The sequence below is a fragment of the Oncorhynchus tshawytscha genome, unplaced genomic scaffold (assembly GCF_018296145.1).
Source record: "Oncorhynchus tshawytscha isolate Ot180627B unplaced genomic scaffold, Otsh_v2.0 Un_contig_7271_pilon_pilon, whole genome shotgun sequence".
In the NCBI taxonomy this organism is placed as follows: domain Eukaryota; kingdom Metazoa; phylum Chordata; class Actinopteri; order Salmoniformes; family Salmonidae; genus Oncorhynchus; species Oncorhynchus tshawytscha.
Window position 1 is genome coordinate 1 of NW_024609369.1, and position 12,449 is coordinate 12,449.

The 12,449-nt window shown below is 41.7% G+C and overlaps 1 protein-coding gene across 1 annotated transcript; it reads left to right on the forward strand.

The window, feature by feature from the left end:
- Positions 1 to 1,815: 1,815 nt before the first annotated feature.
- Positions 1,816 to 11,261, forward strand: LOC112238960 (sodium-dependent neutral amino acid transporter B(0)AT1-like; the record flags this gene model as incomplete). Its single annotated transcript, XM_042315022.1, has 11 exons — positions 1,816 to 1,985; positions 2,142 to 2,279; positions 3,060 to 3,241; positions 3,441 to 3,551; positions 3,810 to 3,922; positions 6,939 to 7,067; positions 7,414 to 7,570; positions 7,928 to 8,132; positions 8,380 to 8,539; positions 10,591 to 10,753; positions 11,002 to 11,261. Coding segments are annotated over 11 exons (1,756 nt in total), but the record flags the coding sequence as incomplete, so codon positions are not given.
- Between the last annotated feature and the right edge of the window lie 1,188 nt (positions 11,262 to 12,449).

Sequence of the window (12,449 nt, forward strand, 5' to 3'; positions counted from 1 at the left end):
CACGTGCATGTGGGGGTCTGGGAGAGGAAGTGTGTCCATCTGATGAATGGGCATGTGCCTGAACTTAATTTTATACACTAATTGTAGTCTCACCCATTCATTTCTAATGACCGGTCATTTTTGACTGGGAACACCACAGGTGTACAAAAGTTAAATAAAACACCCAAAATGTAATTAAAATCATCAAAATGTATTTTGTGTGTTCAGATGCCATGTGTGAACAAAGTCATGGAACCACAATCAGATTAAATGAACTACATTTTCAGAGAGAAACCTTGTAAATTGGTCAAAGTCGGCCGGAACACAGCAGGAGGGTTAAAGTCCATTGCCCTCATGGTAAAATCCCTGAGCGGTTTCCTTCCTCTCCGGCAACTGAGTTAGGGAGGACACTTACATCTTTGTAGTGACTGGGTGTACTGATACACCATCCAAAGTACAATTAATAACTTCACCATGCTCAAAGGGATATTCAATGTCTGCTTTTTTTTGTATCCTTCTACCAATAGTTGCCCTTCTTTGCAAGATATTGTAAAAAGTCGCTGGTCTATGTAGTTGAATCTGTTTTTGAAATTCACTGCTCGACTGAGGAACCTTACATATGTGTGGGGTACAGAGATGAGGTAGTCATTAAAAAAATCCTGTTAAACACTATTATTGTAGAGTCCATACAACTTATTGTGACTTGTTAAGCACATTTTTACTGCTGAACTTATTTAGGCTTGCCATAACAAAGGGCTTGAATTCATTTGTAAGAATTTCACAAAACATAATTCCACTTTGACATTTTGAGGTATTGTGTGTAGCCCAGGGACACAACATCTCAATTGAATCCCTCTTAAATTCAGGCTGTAACACAACAAAATGTGGAGAAAGTCAAGGAGTGTGAATACTTTCTGAAGACACTGTATATCCATCTACTGTATTGTTGGCAAACATCGAGAAGACTATTTCTAATGGTTATACACTAATGAGGGATGTAACTACAACATGGGCTCTCTTGTGCCGACCCAGGGTAGATAGGGTGCTTTAGCCCAGTAACATCCACCCAGTGTGATAATTGGAATGAAACACCTCTGCTCTTATCTTATCTAAATACAGAGAGAGTGCCTAAATGGACTTACGGTAACATCCCATCACGTTCTATGGAAACCGTTTGACTACTAGCGAATGACAGATAAGGACTGGCAGATAAAGACTGTTATCTACTGAAGATTGCTGATGGACAGGAAAGCCTTGAGAAGTGTTTGTTGTGAACTGAGGGATAATCACCTGCACATTGAACCACCAACACAATCACTATCCTGTGCCACAGTAAATCCTTTACTTCAGCCATTCCTGCCTGCAACAGGTGCATTGACTTGTCTCCGTAAAAGGACATCAGTGTTATGTGATTCACAAGTGGTTTTATTGTTTCTCTCCATCTGTTTCTCTCTATCCTTTTTTTGCAGTATGTTTAGATAGACAGGTATGTGTATCGATGAGCCCTGTGTTTTATCCAAACCCAAGTACAGGTGTTTCATATTTACATTTGAACCTTTATTTAACTAGGCAAGTCAGTTAAGAACTAATTCTTAGCCTATCGGGGAACAGTGGGTTAACTGCCTTGTTCAGGGGCAGAACGACAGATTCTTACCTTATCAGCTTGGGGATTCGATCCAGCAACCTTTCGGTTAATGGCCCAACGCTCGAACCACCAGGCTACCTGCCACCCCTATATATGATACAGAAGACTTGTAATATACGCTCCATTACATCTGCAGGTGTCTATGTCATGAGATGTCAGTAAGAGTCATGGATATTTACCAATGATTTAAGAGCTTTGATTGTGCCCTCTTTGTTCTCAGGTGCATTCATGATTCCTTTCCTGATCCTACTGGTTCTAGAAGGTGTTCCCCTGCTCCATCTGGAGTTTGCTATTGGTCAACGTCTAAGGAAAGGCAGTTTAGGCGTGTGGTCAACAATTCATCCCTACTTAGCTGGAGTTGGTAAGCAACACTTTCCCCATCTCTGGTCCAGGGCAAACACATAAGGTGCAGTTTGCTGCATGTAAGCAGCAGGTAAACGCCCCGGGACCAGAGCTACACGTGATGCTTCAATAAACCTTGAGTCATCATGGACTCACTGCTCTGTGTTCTTACCAGGCATAGCGTCCATGTTTGTTTCTTTGATGATCAGCCTGTACTACAACACCATCATGGCCTGGGTGATGTGGTACTTCTTTAACTCCTTCCAAGAGACGCTGCCTTGGAGCCAATGTCCCCTCAATTACAATCTAACAGGTAAGAGTTCAGTACAGACACCGTCTCCATGCAAGATTGGTAAAAATGAGATATCAAATTAAATCAAATCTTATTATTCACATGTTCCGAATAGAACAGGTGTAGACCTTACAGTGAAAGGCTTACTTACAGGCCCTAACCAACAATGCAGTTAAAAAAATATATGTATAAGAATAAGAGATAAAAGTGACAAGTAATTAAAGAACTGCAGTAAAATAACAATAGTGAGACTATATACAAGGGGGTACCGATACAGAGTCAATGTGCAGGGGCACCGGTTAGTCGAGGTAGTATGTACATGTAGGTAGACTTATTAAAGTGTCTATGCATAGATGACAACAGAGAGTCGCAGATGTACTGTATAGTATTTGAGACATTATGGGTGTCAGGGGTCAATTCCACTTCAAATTCAGCAAATTCAGAAAGCCAACAGATATTTCATAGAGGAGAACTGATAAAAATGTTAGTTTACTTTCTGAATTAATTAACTGAATTGAAATGGAATTGACCTCAACCCTGATAAACATGCTTCACACTCAGGATGACAGCTATATTACAAGGAAGAAGTACATTTATTATGGAATCTGGAGATACTGTACATGTACTATGGCTGAACATGGTCTGCATCCTAAATGCGACCCTATTCCCTATAGTGCAATACTTTTGACCAAAGCTCTATTGGCCCGGGTCAAAAGTATTGCACTATGTATGAATCATCAAGTCATGTATGTCTAATTATAATAATGTATTATTCGTAAATTCTTTACCTAAATGTCTCAGGCCTGGTGTCAGAGTGTGAGCAGAGCTCCCCAGTGGACTACTTCTGGTACAGAGAGACCCTGAACACCACCCCAGACATTGGTGAGAACGGGGGTCTGCAGTGGTGGATGGTGCTGTGTCTGGTCAGTGCCTGGGCCGTGCTCTATATCTGCATCATCCGAGGCATCGAGACCACTGGGAAGGTAGAGCAGCTCAATCTATCTGAGATGAGGACTACATGTTAACGGTCACATTTATATCCACTTATGACCAATAACAATGGATGAGCGTTGGAAAATGGACAAATAAAATAGCATGAAGGTAGTTTTATGTTATCATGTCTCAGTGATTGCGAATATAAATAAAGGTATAGTGAAATCCCTGTCTCCCCTCTCCTCATAGGCTGTGTATGTCACCTCAACGCTACCCTACGTAGTGTTGAGCATTTTCCTGATCAGAGGTCTGACTTTGAAAGGCTCTTTGACTGGAGTTGTGTTTCTCTTCACCCCGGACGTAAGTCAAGTGTTGTGGTCCAAATGGCAACCTATTCCCTATATAGTCTACTACTTTTGACTACAGACATATGGGCCCTGGTTAAAAGTAGTGCACTATACAGGGAATAGGATGCCATTTGGGACACTGTTACACTGTTACACAAACCTCACGCTAAAAGAAATGTAAACCCATCCCTGAACTGACATCAGATAAATAGGTCATATATAAATCAGGTAAATCTGAATCATGTAACAAAACGTTGTGTTGTTGTCCCAGTTGACAGAGCTGACCAACCCAACTACCTGGCTGGATGCAGGGGCCCAGGTGTTCTATTCCTTCTCCATAGCATTTGGTGGACTCATCTCTTTTTCCAGCTACAACTCTGTGCAGTAAGTCACAATCAACCATCTAAATAAACTACTATTGTTTAATCAATGTATTATATATTTTAGGAAAAAAAGTGGTTTACTATGTTGTATTGGGACACTTTTGAATTGTGTTATAAAGCCAGACAACTGTGCTAAAATAGAGCGTTATGATGTCCATATTAGGACATGCTCAGTCTCAGCAACTGGGTCTCGATCCCGGCCTGTGCAACTGGGTCCTGGACTTTCTGATGTGACGCCCCCAGGTGGTGAGGGTAGGAAACAACATCTCCATCCCACTGATCCTCAACACTGGGGCCCCACAAGGGTGTGTTCTCAGCCCTCTCATGTACTCCCTGTTCACCCACGACTGCGTGGCCATGCACGCCTCCAACTCAATCATCGAGTTTGCAGACGACACTACAGTGGTAGGCTTGATTACCAACAACGACGAGAAGACCTACAGGGAGAATGTGAGGGACCTCGGAGTGTGGTGTCAGGAAAATAACCTCACACTCAAAGTCAACAAAACAAAGGAGATGATCGTCGACTTCAGGAAACAGCAGAGGGAGCACCACCTATCCACATCGACGGGACAATAGTGGAGAAGGTGGAAAGTTTTAAGTTCCTCGGCGTACACATCACGGACAAACTGAAATGGTCCACCCACACAGACAGCGTTTCTTCAGGAGGCTGAAGAAATTTGGCTTGTCATCGAAAACACTCACAAACTTTTACAGATGCACAATCGAGAGCATCGGGTCGGACTGTATCACCGCCTGGTATGGCAACCGCTCCGCCCACAACCGTAAGGCTCCCCAGAGGGTAGTGAGGTCTGCACAACGCATCACCGGGGGCAAACTACCTGCCCTCCAGGACACCTACAACACCCGATGTCACAGGAAGGCCATAAAGATCATCAAGGACAACAACCACCCGAGCCACTGCCTGTTCACCCCGCTATCATCCAGAAGAAGAGGTCAGTACAGGTGCATCAAAGCTGGGACCGAGAGACTGAAAAACCGCTTCTATCTCAAGGCCATCAGACTGTTAAACAGCCACCACTAACATTGAGTGGCTGCTGCCAACATGCTGACTCAAATCTCTAGCCACTTTAATAATGGAAAATTGATGTAATAAATGTATCACAAGCCACTTTAAACAATGCCACTTTATATAATGTTTACATATCCTACATTACTCATCTCATATGTATATACTGTACTCTATAGCGTCTACTGCATCTTGGCAATGCCGCACAGCCATCGCTCATCCATATATTTATATGTACTGTCGTGTCTTTGCTATGCCGGATTAAGTGATATGACATGCTATTTTATCAAATCATTTCTCTTTAACTAATATTACCTGATTAAACTAATCGTGTAAATGTAATTAACTAGAAAGTCGCGAAATAATGTTAAGAGAGCTGTTATCTTCTGAATAAACTCTTAAAGACCTGGTAATCTTTTACCTCAATAGCAGTCCATCATTAATCGTCACCTTATTCAGTCTCATCTGAACATCGTAAATTCTTGGAACCCTTCTTGGAATCTTCACGAACCCTGGCTAACAAGTTGAATCAGCAATACAAAATTTGGATTAATTATTTATTTACTAAATACCTAAATAATCACACAGAATTACATATACACAGGATGGATCATACATTGATTACTAATTATGTCATGCAAGAAAATGTCCCTGGTGGACGGAACCGATATGACGGCTGGTTACACAAAGAAAGGGGGTTGGGTTTGAACGAAAGCGGGGGAAGACTGAGGAACAAAAGGTTTGGGTCACTATCGGACCTCGTGAAGCTATGCTATCGTAAATACAGAATCTTATGCATTCTAAATAACCACTCATTTGGAGAAGGAAAATGCAATAAATATTTACTCTGAGCTGCGCTTCGATAGATTGGACGTAGATGGACGGTTGCCCAGCAGGGATCTCTTGTCCTCTGAAGAATGTCTGGTGGTAAAGTGGATACGTTGTAGGACCGTCGTCGTGTGGTAGAACAAAGACTTTGTCCGTCCTTTCCTGGCCCATGTTTAAAGCTGCTGCTGCTAACTCAACGTCTAGGAGGTATCACTTCTTTAATAAATAAGAGTTCAAAGTTCATACCAGGTTGCCATACTATACGATCATGCTATATTCTGGCTGGTATAGTCGAAATTCATCCTTCCGGCGTGTCAATCGTCACCTCCACGTTGAAATTCACACTTTTTAAGGTATGGACAGCAGTCCTCACGTCACTGGGAACACGATGCTAATTTCATTAGTTTATTGTTGTTCAACCGTTTGCAACCAGAGCTCACACTGAGGTTGGCTTAGTTCTGTAGTTGATATTAGCCCTTTTAACGTATGGACAGCAGTCCTCACATCCTTGGGAACAACAACGTTACATTTTCGTAAAGGGCCTTATGTAGTGGTGGGAGAGAAGGGTGTGTTTCATAGTTTACAACCAATGTCTGTTCACTTGGGCACTGAGTGAGCAGAATTGTTACTTTATAACAACCATTCTCTCATTTTCTCATGATAACTAGGATGTGTAGACTTTCCAAGATACAGTTTATGTCATCCTGTCATCAGTAACAATGTCTCAGATGACAACTGATCTGACATCATATTCTTTAAGTACCAATGCATATTTTCAGCTGGTTGGATTACCGAAATATGGTTCTGTTCCCCACCCTTTTGATGTTACCAGACTCTCTCTATGTTAACAACGGGCTTTCCAACAGTCACATCTGTAGAGTAGAGAGAGGAAAGGGGGGAAGGTATTTATGGGGGTCATAAACCTCACCAACAGGGCAACGTCATGACAGTACACATTCTTATTCATTCCTTTACACTTGTGTACAGTATATAAGGTAGTTGTTGTGAAATTGTTAGATTACTTGTTAGCTGTTACTGCACGGTCGGAACTAGAATCACAAGCATTTCGCTACACTCGCATTAATATCTCCTAACCATGTGCATGTGACCAATAAATTTGATTTGATTTGAGCAGGACGTTGTTGTTTTTGATCCCCAGTAACAACTGTGAACAGGATGCAGTGATCATCTCTGCCGTCAATGGCTTCACCTCCGTCTACGCTGCAACAGTCATCTACACCATCATTGGCTTCAGAGCCACAGAGAGATTTGACAACTGTCTTGGCGGGTAGGAATCTACCCGTCTCTGTAGATGACATGTTTCTACTACAGTACTCACTGCATCCGATATGATATGAGTACAGTTGCCAAAATTCGTCACCTTTCCCAAAATTCCCAGGTTTTTCAGAAATCCCAGTTGGAAGAGTCGTGGAATCAGGATGGGATAAGCAGGACATCTGGGAATCCTCCAACCACGATTTCTGTAAAATCTGGGAATTTTGCAACCCTACATGTACCTAACAGTGCCCCCTACCTCCGATATGACAGTATGATAGCCGATGTGACATAGTTAGATGTAATGTTACCACGAAAGAGGCCATGACATCACCTCATTTTCCACAATGATTCTGTAGAAATATCCTGGCGCTGCTGAATACATTTGATCTCCCCGAGGGAAACGTCACTGAAAGCAACTATGATCAGTTTCTCCAGAGTCTCAATGGAACACATCCAGAAGTCATTCAGGGACTCAACTTGAAGACCTGTGACTTGAACACTTTCCTCAGTGAGGTATGACTTTTAGGGCTGGTTTCCCAGACACAGATTAACCGTAGTCCCGGACTAAAAAACATGCTCAATGAGATTCTCCATTGAAAGTGATTTTTAGTCCAGCAGTAGGCCTAATCTGTAAATGGGAAACCAGAGTTTTAAAGCTAAGCTAAGGTCTCTTACATACATGCTCCACAAGCTTTTCATTTCATCGTATAAATACTGACAATACAAGAATATTATTTTAGCTTGACTATATGGCAATGGCAATCCCAAAGGGAACTATACACTGAATATTCTAGTCCTATACAGTGTAGTAACACGATGTTATTTAAAACAGGCTCTAATTCCACTCCTTCTCTATGTGTCCTGATGCAGGGGGTTGAAGGAACTGGTCTGGCCTTTATCGTGTTCACAGAGGCCATCACTAAGATGCCTGTATCTCCTGTTTGGTCAGTCTTGTTCTTCATCATGCTCTTCTGTCTCGGCCTGTCCTCCATGTTTGGCAATATTGAAGGAGTTCTGGTACCACTTCAGGACCTGGGGGTTTTCCCCAAGAGTTGGCCCAAGGAGTCCACCACAGGTGAGACAAGAGCTGGGAAAGACTGGGACCGGACATCAGCTCAGACAACACACCAGCCCATTCATTTCCTTCGGACCAAAATCCCACACTGGTCTAAAGATGGACCAGTCTATCTTTCATTTGCCCGAACTGCCCCATGGCCAGTCTGTTTCTGGACAAGAGCAATCCAGACCTATTTTCTCCAATGTTGAGAGATTGAAACCTCTTTATTAAATATCTTTAACTCATGTTCTTTATTCTGTTACAGGGATAACGTGTGTCCTCTGCTGCATTGTTGGACTGATATTTGTCCAAGGCTCAGGGAACTACTGGCTGTCACTCTTTGACAGCTTTGCTGGTTCCATTCCTCTGCTGATCATTGCATTCTGTGAGATGGTCGGGGTTGTGTACCTCTATGGTATTGATAGGTGAGAATCAAATTCATTCTGTGAGATGGTTGGGGTTGTGTACCTCTATGGTATTGATAGGTGAGTAATAAATTCATTCAGTGAGATGGTCAGGGTTGTGTACCTCTATGGTATTGATAGGTGAGTAATACATTCATTATGTGAGATGGGCGGGGTTGAGTTCGAAACATTAAATCAAATCAAATCAAAATGTATTTGTCACATGCACCGAATACAACAGGTGAACCTTACAGTGAAATGCTTACTTACAGGCTCTAACCAATAGTGCAAAAAAGGTATTAGGTGAACAATAGGTAAGTAAAGAAATAAAAACAACAGTAAAAAGACAGCGAAAAATAACAGCAGCAAAGCTATATAGAGTAGCTAGGCTATAACAGTAGTGAGGCTATATACAGTAGCTAGGCTATAACAGTAGTGAGGCTATAACAGTAGTGAGGCTATATACAGTAGCTAGGCTATAACAGTAGTGAGGCTATATACTGTTGCGAGGCTATAACAGTAGTGAGGCTATATACAGTAGCTAGGCTATATACAGTAGCTAGGCTATATACAGTAGCTAGGCTATAACAGTAGTGAGGCTGTATACTGTAGCGAGGCTATAACAGTAGCGAGGCTATATACAGTAGCTAGGCTATATATAGTAGCTAGGCTATATACAGTAGCTATGCTATAACAGTAGTGAGGCTATATACAGTAGCTAGGCTATAACAGTAGTGAGGCTATATACAGGCACCGGTTAGTCGGGCTGATTGAGGTAGTATGTACATGTAGATATGGTTAAAGTGACTATACATATATGATGAACAGAGAGTAGCAGTAGCGTAAAAGAGGGGTTGGCGGGTGGTGGGACACAATGCAGATAGCCCGGGTAGCCAATGTGCGGGGGCACTGCTTGGTCGGGCCAATTGAGGTAGTATGTACATGAATGTATAGTTAAAGTGACTATACATATATGATAAACAGAGAGTAGCAGCAGCGTGAAAGGGGTTGGGGGGGGAACACAATGCAAATAGTCCGGGTAACCATTTGATTACCTGTTCAGGAGTCTTATGGCTTGGGGGTAAAAACTGTTGAGAAGCCTTTTTGTCCTAGACTTGGCACTCCGGTACCGCTTGCCATGTTGTAGTAGAGAGAACAGTATGACTGGGGTGGCTGGGGTCTTTAAAATTAGGGCCTTCCTCTGACACCGCCTGGTGTAGAGGTCCTGGATGGCAGGCAGCTTAGCCCCAGTGATGTAAGACACACAATTACCACAACAAACTGTGATTGGATGGAATTTTAATATTTTTGGTCAGCCGGGCTAGTAGACATAAAATTCTACTATCCCGGGTCCTAAATGTCACTCACCAGTGTGCCAGTTTGGCACATTTTCTACTAGCCCGGTCTGAAAAATACTAGCCTCGGGTTAGCTTAATTTCTATCCATAGTAAACTGGGTTGGACTTAATAGGTGTTGAAAATATGTACTGTACCAGTCAAAGGTTTGGACACACCTACTCATTCATGGGTTTTTCTTTATTTTTACTATTTTCTACATTGTAGAATAATAGTGAAGACATAAAAACTATTAAATAACACATATGGAATCATGCAGTAACCAAAAAAGTCTTAAACACTTCTAATATATTTTATATTTAACATTCTTCAAAGTAGCCACCCTTTGCCTTGATGACAGTTTTGCACACTCTTGGCATTCTCTCTACCAGCTTCATCAGGAATGTTTTTCCAACAGTCTTGAAGGAGTTCCCACATATGCTGAGCACTTGTTGGCTGCTTTTCCTTCACTCTGCGGTCCAACTCATCCCAAACCATCTCAATTGGGTTGAGGGCAGGTGAATGTAAAATATAAAATATATTTAGATTTCTTTAACACTTTTTTGGTTACTACATGATTCCATATGTATTATTTCATGGTTTTGATGTCTTCACTATTATTCTACAGTGTAGAAAGTAGTAAAAATAAAGAAAACCCTTGAATGAGTAGGTGTGTCCAGACTTTTGACTGGTACTGTATAATAACAATCGTTTTGTGTCTCTCTCTCTCTGTGCCAGGTTCAACGATGATATAAAGTTCATGATCGGCCACAAGCCCAACCTCTTCTGGCAGATCACATGGAGATTTGTCAGCCCCGCCATCATGCTTGTCATCTGTGTGTTCTACTTTATCACTAAAGTCACCGAAACGCTCCTATATAAAACCTGGAATCCTGAATCGGTACGGTTTTTGCTCTGTCAAGTCTATAAATCTGTTGAAATCAAAACATCCAAATTGCAACACATAAATGTATCTGTCATTTGTTTTTAGGCCTCTTAACATACTACTCACAAACAAAGATTTCCCATATGCCTATATTTACATGTATAGCTCCACTATTCACATAATCTCCATATGGTACAGTACTGTACATTACAGTGACAACACGGACATACTAAAAGCCTTATTCCATTCATCTTCCGTTACAGGAAAACTTCCCTACATTGGAGGAGAAGCCCTATCCAGCCTGGATCTATGTAATAATCTTTATCCTGGCAGGGATACCCAGTCTAGCTGTGCCTGGCACTGCTCTCTTCAAATGTTTACAGAGGAAGAGAAATAGAAAGTCTGAACAGCAAGAGCTCAAAACAGTCTCTGACCAAATGGAGGTGAACGACAGGCTCAGGATGGTAAATCCCGTACCGGATTACCCGTAATAACTCACCACCAATAAAAACAAAAAGAAAAACACAGCCTTTAACGTAGATTCATTGTCAGAAACGTGTGTACTGTTTTTATTTATGAATCACTGTTTCTTTCATTTCTTTCATTCTGTAAAGTGTGTTGTGATTTGATCTGAATCTGACCGAGATATTTTTAGCATAGTATTGCTGCAGAACACTGATATGTTTATGAATAAAAACTGTCGTATCTGAGGATGCTTCTTAGATCGAGGACTCCGGACACCCAAGTACATTTTAGTATTTCATTGTAACCTAGAATAACATTACAGGAATGTCGCTGTCACAAGCTACCTGAGGCCTCTTGAGGTTAAAGCAGACATTAAAGGGCTACGGATAGTGGGAAGCAAACTACATATTGAGTCAATACTGCCATCTATTGGTAAACATAATACTTACACTGAGTGTACAAAACATTAAGAACACCTGCTCTTTCCATGACACAGACTGACCAGGTGAAAGATACGATCTCTTTTTCATGTCACTTGTTAAATCCACTCCAACTCAGTGTAGATGAAGGCGAGTTGACAGGTTAAAGAAGGATTTTTCAGCCTTGAAACATGGATTGTATGTGAGCCATTCAGAGGGTGAATGGACAAGACAAAATATTGAAGTGCCTTTGAACAGGTTATGGTAGTAGGTGTCAGGCACACCGGTTTGTATCAAGAACTGCAACGCTGCTGGGTTTTTCACACTCAACAGTTTTCCCTGTGTATCAAGAGTAGTTCACCACCCAAAGGACTTCTAGCCAACTTGACACAACTGTGGGAAGCATTTAAGTTAACATGGGCCAGCATCCCTGTGGAATGCTTTCAACACCTTGTAGGATTCCATGCCCCAGCGAATTGAGGCTGTTCTGAGGGCATACTTTCATTCCACAGTACTAGAGGGCAGAGTTAGCTATTCAACTGAAGTCATAAATTAGTCCTCTTAAAATGTAGTTCTCATTATTTCTTGCTGTGGTTTTTTATGAATCTCCACTGTTTCTGCTACTCTGTATTAGCTTGCTCTCACGAGGATTTAGGTTCAGTTGTTACGAGGGTTTAGGTTCAGTTTGTTACGAGGGTTTAGGTTCAGGTTGTTACGAGGGTTTAGATTCAGGTTGTTACGAGGGTTTAGGTTCAGGTTGTTACGAGGGTTTAGATTCAGGTTGTTACGAGGGTTTAGGTTCAGGTCGTTGTTTCTAAAAGGGTAGC